The 22,649-nt window shown below is 34.5% G+C and overlaps 1 protein-coding gene across 2 annotated transcripts in view; it reads right to left on the bottom strand.

Annotated features, from left to right (window-relative positions):
- The window catches only part of fam169ab (family with sequence similarity 169 member Ab), a 29,879-nt gene extending 9,095 nt beyond the window's left edge, over positions 1 to 20,784 (bottom strand). For both annotated transcript variants that reach the window (XR_015520153.1, XM_087300985.1), the window contains exons 1-5: positions 20,606 to 20,784; positions 7,593 to 7,729; positions 6,169 to 6,268; positions 5,957 to 6,042; positions 1,725 to 1,896 (exon numbers count right to left, since the gene is read on the bottom strand). Coding sequence is in view for 1 of the 2 variants with exons in the window: in XM_087300985.1 (XP_087157111.1) it covers positions 1,725 to 1,896; positions 5,957 to 6,042; positions 6,169 to 6,268; positions 7,593 to 7,727 (493 nt within the window). In the remaining variant the exon portion in view is untranslated. The remainder of the gene's footprint in view (positions 1 to 1,724; positions 1,897 to 5,956; positions 6,043 to 6,168; positions 6,269 to 7,592; positions 7,730 to 20,605) is intronic.
- Between the last annotated feature and the right edge of the window lie 1,865 nt (positions 20,785 to 22,649).

The raw sequence follows: 22,649 nt of genomic DNA, 5'->3' as shown, positions 1-22,649 counted from the left end.
CTTTGATTTATGATTTTTTTTTTTTACCTTTTTAAAAATATTTCCCAATTGTTGTTTAACAGAGCAAGGAAATTTTCACAGTTTGTCTGATAATATTTTTCTTCTGGAGAAAGTCATATTTGTTTTATTTCGGCTAGAAAAAAAACATTTTTAAAAAACATTTTAAGGTCAAAATTATTAGCCCCTTTAAGCTATTTTTTTCTATAGTTTACAGAACAAACCATCATTATACAGTAACTTGCCTAATTACCCTAACCTGCCTAGTTAAGCCTTTAAATGTCACTTTAAGATGTATAGAAGTGTCTTGAAAAATATCTAGTCAAATATTATGTACTGTCATCATGGCAAAGATAAAACAAATCATTTATTAGAAATGAGTTATTAAAAATATTATGTTTAGAAACAAAAAAAACTTCTCTCCATTAAACAGAAAATGGGGGAAAAACTGGTGGGGGGGTGGGCTAATAATTCTTACGTGAACTGTATATATAAAATTATAATATGTACAAAAGTTTCAAATTGTATGAGAATATAAAAAGTGAAAGTGGAGATACTGATAAAAACTTCAAATTATGACATTCTGAACAACAAGAAGATGAAATATTAAAATGTTGAGATACTTCAGACAATTTTTATTTAATCAGAAGTATGATTTTTTTTGTTTTAACTGACCTCTTATTTTATGATTTTGAATATGAGACACGGTCTCATCTTAATTGTAAAAGTGAACATAAGCTGCCATTCATTATTGATAGAATATTTTCCTAACTCTATTAAATATTTTATTGATACTACTACTACTACTACTATAATACTTATAATAACAATAATAGTAATAATAATAATAATAAACATTTTCATTATAATATATATATATATATATATATATATATATATATATATATATATATATATATATATATATATATATATATATATATATATTGTGGCTTTGAATTTACAGCCTTTTTGTACTAGAACTTCTGTATCGCTGGCATTTCTCATGATGCATCAATGGCATATATGCACACTGACTTTTAATTTCAGTCAGCCAGCCCCAGGGCCACCAGTTAATTGCCACCCCATACAAAATCTCTGTGTTTAAGATCTGATTTCCGTAAAAAACAGCGATCTTCACTGCCTGGCTAAGATGTGATATAAAGTGGGTATCAGACCAAACAATAGGCACTGCATTATATTATATTTTTCCATGCCATGTCTTTAAAATATGGAAATTAGTTTTACCCCAGTATTTTCAATGGAATTTCAGTGTTAGCCTGCTGCTAATGGTGGCACCTGCATTTAAATGGTCTTTCGTCTCTTTTTGCACTTTAACAACCAAATGAATGCTTAAGTCTGTTCATCTGACTATATTTGAATTACATTACAACATCGATGCTGTAAAAAGAACCTTGTGAAATTAAAAATTGTCACAAAGCTTTCACTGGAAGTTCATCATTGGCTGAAAAACACTAGCTGTGCATATAGCCCATTGCAACCCTGCAATCTCTCATCTGCAAGTCACTTTGGATAAAAGAGTCTGCTAATGAATGTGTAATCGTACTAACCAAGATCTGTATTTCTAGGCCACATCTTACAAGCAAGACAAGGCCTAGCTTCATATCTCGCTCATCCTTTAATGAAGACACTGTAGATTGCTTTATAAATATCTCACACAGAAGGCAGAATGAGCAATACCAGACTCTCCTGGAAGAAGGACTGACCTTTACATTTGACCGAGTAGAAGCCCACTGCCTCTCCATTCTTCCAGAGGATTTTGGCAAAGACGTCTTCTTCATGGCAGAGGAAAGGCACCTCATTAGTGCCCATTTCCATCGTCCGGTAAATAATGCGGTTCAGTACATATAAGACTATCCTCTCGCCAACAGATCGTACCTGCCGAAATATAATCATGAAGAAAAACTTGTGTTTTAGAAACATTAATTTGATAGTGATTTCCCAGGGTTTCAAGTCACTATGTAAGAGAAGTAACAACAGATCATTTCATGTGGATTGTGAAAAGGAAAACAAGTGCTAATATCAATCATTTGTAGATTAGATATAAGAATGGGGCTTAAATTCACCCAAACATTTCTTCTATCCATCTAATATGAAAGGCACTCAAGATAAATAGATGGAACTGTGCACTGTGGTGATCCATAAAATGCAACGTTACCCACATAGCAAAATTTCTGTGGCCCAGCTCTGGCCCACACAATCAGGTTTTGCTTGGCCTACATGCCGCAGTGAATTACGATACATGACTGGACCAAATCTGGCTTCCAGACAAGGGCCAAACACAGACCATATCTGGGCCAAGTCTCAGCCAAGTTAATAACTCATAACTGGGCCTGAACTGGGCCAGATAGGTTGGTGTGTCACGATTGCAATGAAATTGATAAACCCATGGAGTGATGCGCTTTAGTCACACTCTGGGCATGCTTTTTCTCAAAGTGACCTGATAGGTAGAATTTTTTTTCTTTATTCAAAAATGATTTTAGTGTACTTTAAATGTGGGTCAAGACTGGCCAAACTCACATGGCCCACTTATCAAATTTTTTAATCTGGGCCAAATACTACATTTTTCATCTGGCCCAAATCTTGTGTGCCGCCTTAAAGATGGTGCCACCTTTGCCAAACCCGGGCCATGTTTGGCCCACATGCTGTATGCCAGTGCCGGATGAATGCCTGCTGTGCCAGCTTTATGCCAAAACTGGGCCAGAATTCTTTGCTACTAGGGTATGGCTGCAGGTACTTTGGGAATCATAAAAACATACAAAGCTAATACCTGTGGCTTCTGATGATAAGAAGCAACCTTATAAACGCACATGTCCCTATCCATCAAGAAAGTTATGATCCTATAATATGTTAGCAGATATTTAAGAAACATGCTAAGTGAACATACTTTTTTATCTGAAATACTGTGCTAAAGTCAGTTATTCTCCTTTGAAAATCTGTGATCTGTGTCTGTCATTGTTTTGGCCTCATAACCCACCCACTGCTAGATTACTCAATTGTATTTCAGCAATTTGGATTGCCTTGGTGGACAAACCAAAAACATTGTCAAAACATTCCATGTGACTTTAGTGGCTCAACTGTAATCATATAAAGCTCCAAGAACACCATTATGAACTAAAAAAAATACTTGTAAAAACGGCTTTGTTCACCTTTGTCTTCTCCTCCACAACAGGTCAGTGTGCATGTTTGCTATGGGCAGTAAGGCCCAATCCCTATTCAACCCCTTAGCCCTTCCTCTTATCTCTACCCCTCATTTTGTGCATTCACGTAAAGGGGTAGGGGTGTGCCAATTCTCTGAGGCCTAATCCCAATTCTATCAAAATTTAGTAAACGCACAAAATTTTTTTGTCATTATTATGAATTTTCATAAACAAACAAGGATATGTTTTTATACATTTATAACGTCATTAGTGTTTTACCAACATGATTTAAAAAATGAAAACGCAAAAATAAAAACCGATAAATTTCGCTATCGATATTGCCCAATAATAACTCCTGTACAACAGTCCAACAACATTCTGTCACTCGATGACACTCGAATACCCTGTCAGAAAAGTCTAGTGGCTGGGAATGACCTTTTAACAGTGTCTGCTATAATGTTAATGTTGTTTTTGGTTGGTGTTTACATAGATGAATATCACTATGGTGAAAACGAACAGCAAAGTTACAATCTTATTGCCACATTATATCACTGACAGCATGATATATGCCTTCAGTGAAAAATAACGCAACTGGAATAACTACAGCAGTTGCGATCGTCTGATCTCATACACTGTAAAAAGTTCTTCAAGGGTGTTGTCCATAGGAATTAATTTTAAAAAGTATATTTCTTCCAATAAATTGATTACCTTTCCATTTTGAATTAATTTAAGTTTTACATAAGTAAAAATTGGGATTGTTTTTGTAACTTATTATTACCCATCAAAAAATTGTGTTTTACTGACCTTCAAAATAAATTGCTTCTACAAAACTCTATTTAAGTGTTTATATCCAAAGTAAAACTTCGCGACCCGCACACATGACGCAGCATGCATGCAGAGAAACGACACCGTTGCTCATACCTGTACCGGACCAGTTTCGAACTTCTGTGGAGTTTTTGAGGGCTTTATACAACGTGCAACACATGTAAGTAACTATTTACATTGCATAAAGTTAGGTTTTAGCCGAATGAGCACGCATTTATTGCACTGTAAAATGTAAACAAGTCGCCTTTCATGACAGTAACGGTTAAGTTTGTCAGTTTTGCAAGCGCCATGCGGCCTTACCGAAAGTATGGAATTTAACATTAATCTTAAAACAACTATCGCAAACGTAGGATCGAAATATGTTAGATATATTGCCAGATTATGTTTCTACTTTGTTTTGTGTACTTTTACAAAAAAACATTGTCACTTTGTTTGTCTAGTAACTTTAGCTTTGGTGAATGTGAATTATTCTGTCTCAAATAATTTGTCTTAAATGTTCTGCCTCTTTCCGAATTAGCTAGCAGAACACCACTAGCATGGGCTATCTTCCTCGTACATGTGTCAGTTATAAGTTATAACGGCTAAGTAAGAGATTGCGAAGACATAATGACGTATGACGGTGCTGTAGTGCTGTGCCATTTCTTTGGGGTAAATTTTGAAGCCCTTTCCCTTCACACTCTGTTTCAAGGGCCAAGGGGATTGGGTAGACATGGAATGAAATTGGGATTGGGCCTTATTGGCATTAAAGTCAGCAGTGCAAAACCCAAGAGTCGTACTACACATAGTAAATGTGCACCTTACTTTGACTTGGAAAACATGGGTGAACAAAGCCATTAAAAGAAATCGTCATACAAAAATGGTCGTGGAGCTTTACTTGATTACAGTTGAACCATTAAAACTACATGGTGTGTTTTGATAATGTTTTTGGTTCCATTTCTGGATTTTTGTCCATGGAGTGTCTAGGATTTCATGTAAAATATTTTAGTTTATGTTTTGAAAATGAAAAACGATCTCAGGAGATTGAAACGATTTGATGATAAATAATTAATAGCAAAATTTTGGGTGAACTAACCCTTTAAATGTGCTTTGGATCATATGCCAAGGCTGTGGAATAAAGATCATAATGTTATAAATAATGTTCAATTTCATGCACTTTCCAAAGTAAACAACTAAAATCTAATATAAGTGAACAAACAAATAGAAAGTACATAAAGCTGAAGAAATTATATTATGAAAGACTGGTAAAAAAAAAAAGCAATAAAAAATTTAAGGTTTGCAGAAATGAACTGAAAATAAAATCGATAACATGCATTGAGGGGAAAAAAAAATATTTGAATACGAGTCTGACTCCAAACAACAGGTGCAACAATCAAGTTGAAGCTCCTGCAGAGGAAATGGAAGTCTGTCTCACAGGATATTACAACACATGGAGTGTGTCACGCTACAGAGTACACAAGCAAGAGAAATTCCAAAGATCATTGTTCAGTGAGAGAAAAATAACCTACGTGTACATTTACATAAATATTTCAGAACATTATTCAGCCGAATCACAAAAGCAGGCCTGTATATGTAAATCACTGAGCCTGCGAAACAAAGACATCTCTCACAGATCAGCCACAAACTCATGTCTGTTTACAATTATTTGTTTGGCCAAACTGCTACATTTCACTCCTCAAACCCTCCCTGTTGTTTCCTCCTTTCTCACTTTATAATTGCACACTCCCACATACCAAAACACAATTTATATGTAAAAAGAAAATACAAATAAAACATGCACAAGATCATTGTAGGAGTGCTTGAGAACATTTTCAAGTACTTAACAAGGCCTCGACAAATAATGCCAAATTCCTGCTTTTTATCGCCTAAGCTAAGAAGTGGCATTTTAAAACAGACACTGCTGTTGAAAGCGCACAAACACGAACGTGAATAATTTCATTAACACCCAACCTTTCTAAAACAATTCAAAAGATTACCTTCACAAGGCCTTCTCTTGCAGGATTTGATGTTCTGAGTAAATCTTCTACTGTGTACCACTGATCGACCAAGAACAATGCCACAGCTAGGATTGAAAAAGAAAAAAGATATGAAGAATGGAGACACTTTGGATATTCAAAACAGACTATGCTATGAATCTATCCAAGATGTTATAGTCATTTGTAAAACAGCCTGGATAGTGGTGGTCTACCTGTGAACTGGTCCTCAGGAGCAAACAATGCCAGGACTTTGTGCTTAAGGTTGGCTCCATACAGAGGAACAAACCCAACATTGGCAGGACTGATCCGGATCTAAAATGGTCAAAGTAATGAGTTTATTAAAAGTAATAATTTAGTTTAAATACTAATAGACCTCTGTGGACAGAATGAAGTGTGTAATTGAGATTTGTTAAGGATGGTAATTTTAAAACAAACTATTTTCTAACACAGCAAAAAAAAGTTTTGTAAAGGCATAAATGTTTTAAAGGGCACCTATAATGAAAATCAACTTTTGTAAGCTGTTTGGACAGAACTGTATGTGTATATAGTGTGTCCACAGTCATATTGGATTAATATAAACACACCAAGTCTCATTTTTAAAAATTTTTTAACCCAAATCTTAGTAATTCTGAGGCCTACCGCAACGTGATGTAGGTTTAACAGATGTAGGCGGTTTTCCCCACCCACCGCATTGATTGACATGTTTCTATAATATGTATACATGTATAATAAAATAAAATGTATATATGTCCACACAACATTTTTTGCAAAAAAACAGGGATTAAAATATTTGTTACAACTCTGTGATTTTTATAAGTTTAAAACATTTTTTAAAACACAGCATGTTTGTAATAAAGACAGTAAAATCGTTAATTCTTAACCGCAATAAATCACCAGTAAACCTGTGTGTGCATTGTGTGTGACTCGTTTCAGAAAGGCTTGAATAAACTCCACCATAAATTTATTGATTTATTCTATTACTATTTATTTATTGTCACACCAGCAACTTATGGCTATTTCTTGGCAAAATGGATATACATAAAATATTACATGATAAAAACAAATTCGTATTATAATAAAAAAAAGTTTCTTAGACAAATATATAAAATATAAATAGATAAAAATCACACAAAAATATATTAAAAGTTATACTTGGTTTTTTTGACTAATGAACTGCATTTCAGCTTCATCCGAGTCGGTCTCTGTCACTGTGCTGTTTATCTGACGCAACGCATGATAAGAAGCAGACACGCACGTGGGAGCGGTGGGCGGTGAGAAGCAGTTCATTTGCATTTAAAGTCACAGCTACAATGTATTCAGACACCAAAATGGGCAGATTCTGGAGGCTATAATAAATTATCTAATGGGCATTCTGAGATGAAACTTTACAGACACGTTTTGCAGACACCAAAGGCTTATTTAAAAGGGGTAAATTGGGTGCCCTTTAAATATTCAAGCTCTTTAAAAGAAAGTTAAAAAAAAGATGACCATGTTCACACTTCTTTACTGAACTACACCAGCAAAGCAATCGCATTAGAGTTCATTTTACAAGAGTAAGAGTTCACAAGCCTAACGTGTGAACGCATACTGGCTTTACGCATTTTAAAATGATCAGATATTCTCTGTGGTGCGTTACCTTTCTTGTGTTGGACAAGGTAAGGTATTCTGTGTTATCTGGGTTGCTGTAAAGAAGTTTGTTCATGTAGCTTTGGGCTGAACTTTCAAGGTCTTCATGTCGGCCAGACACCAGAACATCTACAGGGAACTCCATCCCTATACAGAGATCACAGATCACACAAACATCATCATTTGGTTTCTTATAATCGCTTACTTTATTTTTAATCAGAACTCGTCACTAACTACTTACTTTCAAAATGCTTTGCAAATAAACAACATTCCAAAAATAATAGCAAAAACATGAAATTCTTGCCATTTCATTCATTCATTCATTCATTCATAACACATGTCTTTGGACTTGTGGGGGAAACCAGAGCACCCGGAGGAAACCCACGTGAACACAGGGAGTTCTTGACATTTTTTTTAAGGAACTTACTAAAAAATAAAGCAACAGCAAATCTGACATTTTGTTATTTTTCCATGATCACACATCTTTTAATATTATCACCATACAAAAATAAAACATCCTCATGTGCTTTCATTTCACAGGAATTGTATTTAGAGTAATTTACAAAACATCTGTATATGATTTTAATATCTGTTTAGAAGAGAATAAAAATATTTTTTTATGTAAGAGGTTACCATATGCTGTTTATGTTACCATATTGTTTCAGCATTTACACCTTTAAGATAGATTTTTAGAAACAATTACATACAACACATTACACAGAAAATAACCACCCAGAGTGCAATTGTGTATACGCATAAACACACACACATATATACACTACACACACATACATGTATACATGTGTATACAAAGGGAGGGAGGGAGAGAGGGAGGGAGACAGAGGGAGGGAGGGAGACGGAGGGAGGGAGAGGGAGAGAGAGAAAGAGAGAGAGAGAGAGAGAGAGAGAGAGAGAGAGAGAGAGAGAGAAAAATCTTATTTGAATATATCACTGTTCTGAGAATATATAAAAAACATGTTCTGAGAATTATCTGTACCACGAAAGGAATGAATGGATTTTAAATAAGTTTTTTTGGCTCTTCAACTCATTGCTGGGTTACTTCTGGGTAATTAGAATGCCTTAAAGCATTTGATTACTTGCTACAAATTGTGCACAGTTTAAAAATGTTTCATCATGCAATGCTTTGTGCAGAACTTTGAAGGTCTTCAAAGTCCTCATTTGTGTCCATCCCCTGCAAACAGTTTTGTGTTTAATAGACATCTAATAGATATCCAAACGTAGACAGCTTGGCTAAAACAAGGCTAAACTTGGGCTGTCAGTAAAAATATAATAGACATCCAAGTATAGCCTAAAACAAGTCTAGTCGTCAAATAGACAGATTAGACAGACTTGATATGTGTAGCCATTCATTTCTGTTTATTTGATGACTAGTTTTGGCCTATTCTTGTAAGTGTGTATTAGATTTTTACCCACACCAAAATTTAGCCTTGTTTAAGCCAAGATGACTATGTTTAGACATCTATTAGACGTCTTTTAAAAGCTAACAATTATTGCTGTGTCAGTAATAACGATGCTATTCGGCTACTGGATTATGGCCACTTTATGTCTTATTTGCTCTATAGCCACTAATCAATCAGTAGAATTCAAAATCTTTACCGTTATATTGAATGAAAGGAGGTTTATGAAACAATAAATGATTGATCCAGTGGAAGCCAGAGAAGTTGATGAAAAAATAAATGTTAAGTTACAATGAATAATCTATCTGTCAGAAATCCAGAAGCCAACACTGAGCAGCCACTGCAAACACATTGAAATTAATAATGTCATTAAATCAATTTAAATACAAAAAAATTATAATCAGATATATTTACATGCTTGAATGTGCATAGCTTAAGATATCAAGCTCAAGTAGGGCTGGCCGATATTTAAAAAATTAGGGCTGTGCGATTAATCGAAATTGAATCACAATTTATAATGTTGTGATTAGCTAATCGCAAGAGGCTGTGACATGACATGTATTTTTAAATTTCCATCGCCCAGACCAAATATGTGACGGCCATCTGTGTGTAAGTTTTACTAGCCAATTAAGTGAGTACGCTATCGCTCTGCCCAATTAGAATTGCGCAACCGAACTATGAGGAACGCCTACATTAAAAACAAAAAAAACAAACAGGAACGCACGGACAAGTGGAACAATGGCATCTCCTGCTTCAGAAGCATTAATAGACAAATTGATATAAAAAAAAAAGAAAAACGGGCATTGGTAATATGGGAATATTTTGGTTTTGAAGTCACAGACACCAAACAAAACCAGATCATTTTTAAGAGCTGGCGCAGAATTGTTGCCACGACTTACAGATTATTGAGCTGAAGCTTGACTACAAAATTAAGTCGCAAATCAAATTGCAATCACAATATCGGTAAAAAAAAATGAAATTAGATATTTTCCCCATCGCACAGCCCTAGCAAAAATGCAATCTCTGTAATTACTTACCATATTGAACGATAATGATATACATCTCGGTATTAGTTGTTAAAGCTTACAGATTTAGGAGAGTATCCCAACAATGAATCCGCAAAAATTCGAGGGTCTATTAAATCGCATGACATATTTTTTAGCCAATAAATTTTTGTGGCCGAAAATTTGGTACATCTCTAATATTAACACACTTTTAGATTTCCATTGTTGCACATTTCTGCTGTGTGATTGGCTTTTCGATCAACAGAGTAAAAAAGTCCTGAGCTTATCATTGTTATTGACATAAACTTAACACTATATCTCTAATGAGATGCAAAATTTTGAAGAAAAAAAATTGGATTTTACTACAAAAACTACAAATCTATTTCCTAAACTTTGATTTAAAAAAATAATAAAATCCAACAAAAACAAGCATCACATTTAACCAAACAAAGCTGAGACAAAACCCTAATTCATAAAAAGGCATTCTCTGTTCCAACAGAGCAGACAGTATCCTGAACAGTTGGCTGCTGTCCATCCTCAGCTGGCCTCAATGAATCCCCCTGCTATCAACAACTATCTGTGTCATGCTGACAAACAGACCGAACAGTAGCCCGCATACACACATACACACCTCTTTGTGGGGACCTGTAATAGACTTCTGTTTTTTTTTTACTTAAAAATATTTTTACATCCACTAAACCTGAGAAGGCCATGATTCACACTCATTAAATAACTACTTTATATAGCTTTATTTTACATTTGCAGGAAATACAAACACAATGCCACCCAGCATGACACAATCTTCTCACGCCACCCTATTATTTCAGTAATTACATAATTTGTTAGATGACTATTCAACAGTTAAAAACATTCTCATTTTCGTTTCAATACAGTTAACAACATAATAATTTTTATTATTTCCTCAACCTGCAAAAGCATAATCTCCATTGTACAGGAAAATAACATGTGAATGATGATAATTCAAATCTTCGTCAACTGATACAATGAAATTCCAACAATCCATTAAAACTTTAAAAATACATGTTCATATCATTATTTGTTTCATTATACACTCAAACTCCATGATTCACAATTGTGTTGATAAATGACAAACCATTTAAGAAACACCAAAAGAGCCACTGAACCTGAAGCTATTTGAGTTCTGATTCTGCCACAAGGATAAATAAACAGTACTAAAGCAAATCTAGGTAGAAAACATCCAGAGATAAACGTGCAGAACTAAACAAACATGTATCAAAAACAACTAAAACTGTTAAACTTTAACTGGTGTGCTCTATAAAATTAAATACTTTTGTGCGACAGACATTAAAACTGCAATGTTCTTCCTTTGTTGCAGTATGGCATTCAAGGACACAACACACATATAAAAAAAATCAATATTACATCCATCCATGCGAGCACACCCACACAGTCATACACAACAGCCTTGAGCAACATAAACCCAACCAGCCACCAAACCCTCCAATCACATCCGGCATTGTTCCAGTGGAATGCAGGAACTCTTTACATGTGCCAGAGGGGCGCACCGCTGGGTGCTGGCACCAACTTACTAGCATCATAATCATAGTAAGACAAAATTCACAAAAAACATTTGTGATAGCTTTGACACCAAAGTTTTAGAGCATACTGTATCATTTTGCTAGCATGTTTTAGCATGTTGCTAGCATATTTAAGAACCCTTTAAATAAACAAATATCAGGAGGCTGTTAGCATGTTTTGGCACATTAATAGTGGCTGCATCTGAAAGCTTAAGCAGCTGACTTGTTGCCATGCTGCCCCATCAGGCAGTGTTAGTAACCAAAGACACTTCATAAAACAGATTTCTGGAAAAAAAAACATGATGATTTAATCATGCACCACTAAATAGAAAACTTTTGTTATAACCAAAAGAAGTATTTCCTTACTTCAATACTAAGTTTTCAGTCATTAAAATTTAAAAAGGTTGGTCAAAAACGTATATTTACACACAAATGAGCTGCTTTGGGATGCCATGTTCATTTCTATAGCCTAACTGTCAGAAATGGATTGCACAATTGTGGGATATTAGATGAAAATATCTCCTAAAACAGAAAGTGAAGGAGAATTTGTATTCAGAGTACTTTAATGCCTTCCCCTCTTTAAATGCTAACTCAGAAGGAAGCGTTTTGGAGCTTTCAGACCCAGTTGGCATGCTACTAACATGGTTTTAGCATGCTAATACCACATTTTGCAAGCCTATTTTATTAAGTTGCTATATTTTAGAACATTGCTACCATCTTTTAACACATTGCTACTAGAAAACTTTAGCATACTATCTAGAATGTTGCAATTTACTAACAAAAAAAAAATTACGTTGTAGGCTAGTTTTTAGGTACTTTTAAATATGTATCAGTCAATAGAAGCAATGATCAGTGTTGTCTTTTTCTCTAAATATGTATGTATATATAATGTACAGCTAAACAAGCAAACATTACCCTGAAAAGGTTGGTTTATCGCACCTGGTTGGCTTATATCAGTTTTTAGGCTTGTTCTTCACTGTCTGATCAGAATTCACAAAAATATTAAGATAAACAAACCAGTTCTAGAGCATATAGTATCATCTAGCATATTTTAGCATGCTGCTAGCATATTTAAGAACACTTTTAATATGTAAACAAACATCAGAAGGCTGTTAGCATGTTTTGGCACATTAATAGTGGCTGCATCCAAAAGCTTAAGCAGCTATGACTCTGCCCTATGGCAGTGTTAGTGAACAAAGACACCCCATAAAACTGATTTCAGACAGACTTCTAAATGAACACAATGATTTAATCACAAACCATAAAACAGAGAGCTTTTGTTATAACCAAAAGAAGTATTTCCTGATTACAATAACGAGTTCTCTGTAAAAATGTCATCAAATTTTGAAAAAGGCTGGTCAAAAACATCAATTTACACACAGATTGACACCCATATGCAGCTTTGGGATGCCTTGTTAATAATTTTAGCTTAACTGTCAGAAATGGATTGCTCAGGAGGATTATGGGATATCAGATGAAGGTATTTCTTAAAACAGGAAGTGATGCAGAATTTAGATTCAGATTCAGTGACTTATCTCCTTAGTCCTGCCTTTTAAAGGGTCACGAAACACCAAAACACTTTTTTTTGAGCTGTTGACAGTCACATATGTGTCCCACTCTGCTAAAAACACTATTAGGACATGAACTTAACCCTAATCCTCATTTGCATTACCCAGCTAAAATATCTAACAAAACAAGAGAAATGTTGCTTATTAAATGCTCTTTTGAGTCACATAAATGCATGTTAAGCAAAAATCAAAATAACACTTCATTAATGCATCATCTAAAGTAGGGCTGTACTAATAATCAAAATTCAATTTGATTTCAGCCTCCAATGATTATGACAAAAACATTAGTCAAGCATTTTCCAGCATTTGTTCCTCTGTGAAGCTTGGAAATTTAGAAATCAGTGAAATCATGAAACAAAACTTTTTGCAGCATGGGACGTTCTTCATTTATTGAAATGTAAGTGATTTATATTCATGTTATTGTGTGAAAAAGTTTGAAAGCTTGTGCTGTTGTGCGTGCGCTCAGCCTCACAAAACATACATGTATAAAGTCATCTTTTATCTCAAGTCGTGCACCTAAATAATCAAATATGAAGATGTCAATATGAAGCCCTTAGTGATTACTTACATTAACCCTTGTTTGTTATGCAATAAAGAAGAAAAGGAGCATAAAGCATTCTGAATGAAAGGGCAAGTAAATTGGACCCGTGTGGCTCTTCAAGTGACTGCACTATATTCCTGTCGCAGACTGTTTATAATTATTAATCAAATAACAAAGACAAAAATCTTTCACAGCTTTTGACTGAATCATTTCTGTAGCTTCAATAAGAAACAAATCAAGTTTAATCTTCATAAGTGAAGACTATACTTAAGCACAGCAAGTTTAATTTGTATATATTAATTATATTGTATCTTTTTTTGTACTTTGGTATTAAGAACTGTGCAATTTCGAGATCTTTTAAATGTATAGATGTAATAGCGACAAGCATTTTCTCAAAGGATAAAAATAATATAAAAGGAAAAAACATCAATAGCACATTGTGCAGTAGCATGTTGCATAACAGCGGTGTACAGGAAAAAGCAGGGAAAAAAACTACTGGGGCTCCCTGCATGTGCACTCAATGACTGTTCTCAGTGCAGAACGTACAGACTGTGCTAGGTAGCAGGCAAATATTCTGATAGAATGCACAGAGAATTTCATTCATTTAGTCATGTACACATACAGTAATTTTAAATAAAGAGTTCAAATAATTAAAGGTACAAACCAGGACTAAGGTTCAGAGGTTATTCAGAGTTGTAGTAAAACTGTCAAGAGTTAATACACAATTTTACTACTAAAATTCCTTGACTTTTCCAAAACTGTCAGGTAAATATTAATGATTTTGTTTAGTGTTTCATGAAATGTCTACATCCATGTAGTAAATAAGAAAACATTCACGTTAAAATTTATTACAGCATATCAAAAAATATGTGACAATCAATGTAGATTATATTTATTTTTATATCTGGTAAATAGTTTTCAGAAAGTATCTTGCTGTCTGTGCGAAAATGTTAGAAATATTGGCTTGTGAGATTAGTATAAATTAGCCATTAGCACCCGCAGTATCTTACCTCTGCAGTTAAAGATTGTTTTTGGACATGACACTCACAATGCATCTTGAATTACTGTGAAAGTTAGGGAAAAAGAAGCGAAGCTGAAACTGCTTTTGATTTTTGAAGTTATTACTTTTGCAACTGAAGGTTTCAAAGTTTGCCCCACACAAAGAATGTCACGTAAAAGGGACGGACAGCTCAATTTCATTTTATTTAAAATGTACCCAATTTTATCATCTCAAATATATTCAAGTACAAACTACAAAGACAACTGTTAAACAAATTTTCATGACTTTTCCAAAACATTTTGGGTTTATTTGTTTTTTTCAAAACTTTTCCAGGTCTGGAAAAGCCTTTTTTTAAATTTCATGACTTTTCCAGGTTTTCCAGGACCACATGAACCCTGAACTGTTGAAATATTATGGGTAAAATGGGTCCATTGCTCATTGAGGCTTCACAGAATTCACTTTCCACTTAAAGCAGGTTTCTGTTAGCGAACATAATGAATCCATGCAACCAACCTGTCCTGAACCGGTTGTAAAATATTTAGAAAACTCATTCACCCTCAAGCAGAATTCCTGACGCATGTGAATTGCAACTGAATAAAAGAAAATTCACTGTACATGTGACCCCAAATGTATGATTGCCATGGCTAAACGATTGTTTTTTTAATCTTTTAATGTGAATAAAAAAATATAATAATATACAATTTTATCAAACAATATTTCAGGTAATTTTTACAACAAAAAAAAGTGCAAACAAGAAAAAGATGATAAAGAGCCTAAAATGCTAAAAGTATTTTTTTTTATTATTTGTTTTTCAATGACATTAGACATTTTGAAAAAGAAAAAATATATAGATATGTAAAATATCTAAAAAAAAAAAAAGTGATAGTGTGAACTGTTTTCCAACTCCAGGTCTCCAGATTTATATGGCTTTTGAAAACTCACACTACTTGCTTGCAACTAAAGACATATGGAGTCCAGCCTTCCGAAATACCAGTGGTCTCCTTCTGGCCAAAAGGCAACCCCCTACTGAGGCGAAAGCTAGTGATCTGAAACCCCTTCATATCCTGGATCCACAACCACAGTTCACTGAGAGCTTGTGAATCTATTCCTGCCACTGTTGTAGTATCACGCAAGCAGAGCAGGTAAAGCCAATTAGCTTAATAAATCCCAGGCCGAAATCAGCAGGGGGTGTTATTAGTGCATTACAGACACTGCATGTGGAAGTGAAGTCCAGCTCATCCATAAGTCTTCCTCGTATAAAAAACAAGCAGCTATGACAATACAAAGACCTAGTCATCTGGCCTAACCACAGAACTGCTGGCTGTAACACACGATAGTGGACAGTAATGAGCGAGTGCGAACGTGACTGTGGCTATTCTTACATAACAAATGAGCTCCTTCTTTCAATTTCTCACAGTGTCAAGTAGAATTAGCAGTCACGCACAAAAACAGTTATGAGGGCAATGCCTCTTTCTCATGGTTAATTAACACTTATTTTGACTCAGCAAAATCAAAGATGTAGATTATAAAGACAAAGCAAAACATGTTTTTAAAGAGATAGATCTGCCAAAAATGTAAATTTACTCTTCATTTAATCACTGGCTTCAAATCTTTGTGTTTCTTTCTTCTGCTGAACACAAAAGAGTTATATTAAAAAAACAATAGGAACCTGTAAACATTGACTTCCACTGTAGGAAACACTAACAGTAGAAGTCAATGGTGACAGATTTCTAATGTTTTTCAATAAAACCTTATTTATGTTCAGCAGAAGAAAGAAACTCATAAAGGTTTGAAACCAGTGAGTAAATAGTAAAGGTGTAACAGATCACGGTTGATCCGTGATTCGTACGGATCACAACTCACAGTTCGGAACACACGTGAGCTGCTGTTTAATACTTTTTTTCCTGATAGATTAATCCTGAATTTAAAATAACGATCACAGAAAGATTGTGTCTTGCGTCATTCAAATCACATGTATGAAAGCATTTAGGCTTTCATGTAAAATATAATGATGGTGGAAGAAGTTGTGGTACGTATTCGAGATGTGTGTTTCTTAGGTTATTAAATGTGTTTTTGTCACTGTGTGTTTAGCCTGTTTTAATGCAGTGTAAGCAGTATGATTAATCATTATAAGGTCAGGATCTCAACACCCATGCAACATAAATGATAAATGATGGTGATTTGTTTATTAATCCTTTGAACTGCTGCATTCAAATCTGTGTTTGAAAAATGCAAAAATCAAGAAAGAGATTTAGTCTTTAGACTTTTGAGTTAGTAATGAAGTTACAGTCGATTAACACAGAAGAAGTGGGAGAACAGTTTATATTTTAGATAAAACCACCAATGTTTATGGTAAAGATTAAAATCACCGTCATATACATTTAACTTGACGTTCAAAAATAAAAGTTGTAGGCAACATTTACAATGTTTAACCAATGGGTGGCGACAACCAGCAATCTAAAATATGCCACTGAATAATTCTTCAAAAATGATCCATCTAGCAATGAAACATAAGTTTTATGAGTGAAAATTTTAATAATTTATTGAAAATGAGAAAAAAAATGTTAGATTTCTACATTTAGCATTATCAGCAACAGTAGCAGTAACAGTGAATTTTTCACAGTACTGAATATTTTACAATAGGGCTGGGCCGATAAACTATATTATATCGAATCGCGATGAAATGTATGTCAATAACAATGATTAGCACTGCACATTTTTACTCTTTAAAGATCTAAGAACCATTCACACAGCAGAAATGTGCAATAATGGGAATCGAAAAATGTGTTGATATTAGAGATTATATGCTATTTAATGGACCTTCTTATTTTTGTGGTTTCGGTCATTGTTGGGGTATTCTTTTAAACCTGGAAGCATTTAACAGCTTATGTCAAAATATATATCATTATCATTCAATATGGAAAATAATGATCAAGATTGCATTTTTGCCATATCACCAGCAATATCTTACAATTTATTTTTATTTGATATCATTTTATTAAAAAAAAAACAATGTTTCTTGAAGTAGTGTTTCTGTAATAAATGGAAAGCAAATTACATTTGTCTCCTCACCTTTTTTGGTTGACCCGAACAATAGTCAGATCCATGACTAAAGAACATGTGATCCGAACTGTGAGATTTGTAATCCATTACACCACTAGTAAATAGTGAGTAAAAAGTCATAATTTAATCACTGGTTTCAAACCTTTATGAGTTTCTTTCTTCTGCTAAACACAAAAATAGTTATTATGAAAAACATTAGAAACCTAACCATTGACTTCCATATTATTTCTTTACATTTTTGTGTTCAACAGAAAAAAAAAAAACTTAAACAGGTTTGTGACAAATGATTAGCAAAACACAACAGAATTTCAGTGGTGTAAAGTAAGAAATTACAAATAATCAAATTACTACAATTGAGTTGTTTTTCTCAGAAATTGTAATTTACTACACTTAGTTCATTTTTGGTGCTGTATCAGTACTTTTACTTTAACTTATCTTCCTTCAACCTGCAGTCACTACATTATTTTGTCCTGTCTATATAGGGATTATAGAAAAAACAAGCATGCAATTCCTGTTTAATCAAATCGCACATAGAAAGTAAATCACATCATAATGAACTACCTCAAGAAATGGGCGATTTATAATTGCGGCAAACTTTTTGGAAGCATTAAAATGTTCCAAGAAAATGTCCAAAATCTTTACACACATTGGCCCAGAGACTGTTTAGATGCATGTCATTGATGACGGATGCTTAATGTATGTTGACCGAAATGGCCCTAAACTCCCAAAAAGCACAGACTGACAATGTGCCCCAATGCCGAGGGGATGTTGCATTTTGCTTGGAAAGAAAATCAGGTTGACCTCAGAACCCAGATTCAGGCTGACGTCAATGTCCAACTTCCAACCTAAAATCAACCAAGTATCAACATCTAATGATGTTACAGCTTGATGTTGTCAGGACGTTACAACTATGACGTCTATTAGATGTTGGATTTTGGTTGCCCTACCTGAGGAATAAATGTCAGTATTTGATGTCAATATGACGTTGATTTAAGATCTTCGCTTGACATTAGATTTTGGTCACTTTCTAACACAACCTAAAAAAAACTTTTAATTTCTAAACGCAACCTTCATGCATCCTCACTTATTAGGTGAATTTCTAACTAATCTAATTTTAATTTCTAACTTCTTATCAGGTAAGTTCTAACATTATGCAAATTTCGAAAATCTCAAATTGAAAGCTGACAAGTCAAACTAGAGTGACAGATAATTACTGTAAGAGGACCTCAGAGGCAGTGGAGAGACGCTGTTCCCATAAAAACAAGAGGCTGTGTGTGAAAAATGTGTTTCTGAGGGGAGGCTGACTGGATTGAACTGGTTTGGTCAAAAGGGACAAGACCAGAAAGCAAACAAAAAACTTGGAAATAAAGTTAAGCAATGCAAAACGAATATGTAAACATTTTATGGAGACTGTAAAAATAGTTAACTATAACATGGAAATAACACATATACACTAACATGTATGTGATAACAAATCAAATACAGTAATGTGTGGGTTTTGATCTCTCTATTCTGGTGGTACACAAAATATCTTACATATAAAAATACACAAATTTCTTTATTTTATTCATTTATGAAAACCAGAGTCTGAGTATTTCAACAGAACCTCTCTCTTCTCTTATTCAAAAGTACACTATGTTCTTTGCCATGGAGGGAGGATAGGCTATATGACACGACTACCACCTCAAAACAAGTCCAGTTATTGGAAGCTTAAATGAACAGGGAATCGGTTCCTTTGAACAGCTAGTTTAAAAGAGCCGGTTCAAACACAGTAGAATGTAGGTAATGTGCCTATTGTAAATTTGTGGTTATGGGTTTTATTTTTTTTTTATCCTGCATCTTGCTTTCGTGATTTAGTCATGCAATAAAGTTGTAAACAACAACTTAACTATGTTGTGTTAACATTTAAACTTTAAAGTGGTTCTATTATTTTGGACCAATTTTACAATTTAGTCATGTGGTTGTTTATCAGTTCTTGTGTGAGAAAGAAACACATTTGTTTAGTAATGCTTAGTAATAGGTGCTGATCTCAATAATTAGTAAAAGGTGTCGATTCAAGCTTCATTCAGACTGACTGAGATTCTTATAGATTTTTGAACCAGTTCACACAAATCATCAAAAAGATTCATCTTAAATAACGATTTGTTAACAGAGTGGATTGATATAGATTTCAACAGATGTAGTTCACATACTAGATGGACATGACAGAAATACACAACACCTAGTAAAGAAAGCAATTGCAATTATAAACAGCATCTTTCTGTCATATTGTGCAAAATAACAGCCTGAAGGGGGTGTGTCAGAAAATGTCCACTTCTGCGAATAACAAAAATGTTTTCCACTAGCATTAATGAAATACTAATCGGTTTTATAAGTAGGCTATGATTAAAAGCACATAAACAACACAAAAACTGATTAAAACGCTAAACAAAGCGAAAGATACAGTACCAAATAATAAGTCTAATCAAACTTTATAATAAAAATCTGAATTATCAATCATATAATGGTATTAGTGACTTTATATGCTCATATTTCCAGGAATTTCCAGGAAAAGTAAAGCGCGTGAGTGCGCACGCTCATATTTTACCCAATATTTGTGCGCCTCACCTGAAGTGTCATGCATGCACATCCACTTGCTTTTTACATTTTAACAAAATATACACAAATGTAATGCAACATTTCATCAAAGCGTCAAAAACACGACCACCCATAGCAGACACGCGTGTAAACATCGATTATTACAAAGTATATCTTATATCAAACGTCTAAATAAACTGTCTGCTACCCCAATAGGGCCGTGCCAGTTCAGTTCGCTTTCACAACACGCGAGAAACTGCATGCACGCGGATGGAGGAAAACTGTCGACTCACCTTAGCCCTGTAGAAGATGTGATTCCGTTTGTTTTAAAGTATGTGATGAAATTTGTTATTTAGCTTAGCTGACATGAGCACAAAAACCTCTGCTTGTTTTTAACAGCGTCAGCTCGGGAACGCGGATGGCTCTGTGCGCGCACCCGTAGAGCTGCTTTCTACGGGATGTGCGAGGTCTCAAACATCTCCACAAAAAAGTAATGATATGAGGAGATTTCTTAACTTATCTTATGTTTATGTGGCATGATAGGCAAAATATAACTCCACTGATCAGAATTTCAAGATGTGCTGGTAAAAAGAAAGATTTATTTAGCACATAAATACATTTTTAAACTAGTGCATTATTAGGTAAGCAAAAAAAAAAACAAAAAAAAAAGAGTCCCCTGGGTGTCATGTGTAGAATGTGACGTATAGGAGCAACAGGATAAGTTTGTCACTGGAGGTGTAAAAATAGACAGGCTTGGGTTGGTAAATTGGTTATTCCTTGGAATGTATTAGCAGATGATATAACCTGCTTAGGGCTGACATGGCATCACAGCAAAAAGGTCCTTGGTTCAAATCTTGGCTGGGTCATTAGGCGTTTCTGTGTGGAGGTTGCATATTTTCCTCATGGTGGTGGGCTGAGGTGTATTGTGCATTTTAAAAGTGGGTGGACAGCTGAGATCCAAAAGTTTACATTTATATTAATCACCTGTTTTTAAATGGTCTGTATTTAAAAGTGAGGGGGACGTATACGTCTCCCCGTCCCCCCGGTTGCTACACCCCTGGGTGTGGGGTTCCTCCGGGTGCTCCAGTTTCCCCCACAGTCCAAAGTGTATGAGTGTGTGTGTGAATGAGTGTGTATGGATGTTTCCCAGCATTGGGTTGTGGCTGGAAGGGCATCAGCTGCATAAAACATATGCTAGATAAAATGATTCATTCCGCTGTGGTGACCCCTAATGAATAAAGGCCATAGGAAAATGAATGAATGAATAATCTGTTACGGATAATCTGTCCATTATTCTACAAAAGTAGACTGTAAATAACAGAGTAAGCGCTGGAAATCTGCAAAGCAAATCTGCTCAAACAAAGTATTCAAAAAATATTTTGAAGATGAAGTTCAAATAAGTTGTGAAAGCTGTTAAAATGCACTGAATTCAGATTTGAAAATACAAATTAATAGTCATAGTTCACACTGATTGCCATTATTTGATTTATTTCACTCCTGGCTGGGTCAGTTGGCATTTCTGTGTGGAGTTTGCATGTTCTCATGTGGATTTCCTCAGGGTGCTCCGGTTTCCCCCAGTCCAAAGACATTTGCTATAGATGAATATAATACACTAAATTGTCCGTACTGAATGTGTGTGAATGTGAGCATGTAGAGGTGTTTCCTACTGGGTTGCAGCTGGAAAAGCATCTGCTTTGAAAAACATATGCTGAAATAGTTGGTGCTTTATTCGGCTGTGCCGACTCCTGATGAATAAAGGGATTAAGCAGAAGGAAATTAAATGGAAGAAAGAACGAATAACTATAGAATTTGGCTTCCTCTCAGTTTTTAAGTTGTTTTCCAGCACAAACAGCACTAAAAATCACAATTGAATTCAAAAGTTAAATGTCATAGAAAGTTTCTAACTGATCAAAATGAAGTTAATAGTCAAAACAATAAGATAAATCTGCCAATGGGCTCCCTGCCATCCCTAGACCCTATTGACAGATCATTGTTCTTGTTTTACCATTGATTAAAATAATTAAAATCCCAGAATCAAAATAGAAGCAATCTGTTATTTGCAATTATACAATAAAATACTAGAAATCAAATGTTTCAAACAATAACATATTGGTATAGAGTACTCTAATACATGCCCCTATGTATATTACTTAGAAACCACATTTTATTTATCTTGCACTGTAAAAAAAAAAAAAAAAAAAAGTTGACAACTTAAAATTTTAAGGTAACAAACTTCAGGACATTTTAGAGTTTACTAAACTTTCAACTCAACTACTGCACTCAAATTTAATTTGAGTAAACTCAAAAATGTCCTGACAGTTGTTGCCTTGAATGTTT

The sequence above is a fragment of the Danio rerio genome, chromosome 21 (genome assembly GCF_052040795.2).
Source record: "Danio rerio strain M-AB ecotype USA chromosome 21, GRCz13ab, whole genome shotgun sequence".
Lineage (NCBI taxonomy): Eukaryota > Metazoa > Chordata > Actinopteri > Cypriniformes > Danionidae > Danio > Danio rerio.
Note: the sequence above shows the minus strand (reverse complement) of the source record. Positions and strands in the feature narration are given on the sequence as shown.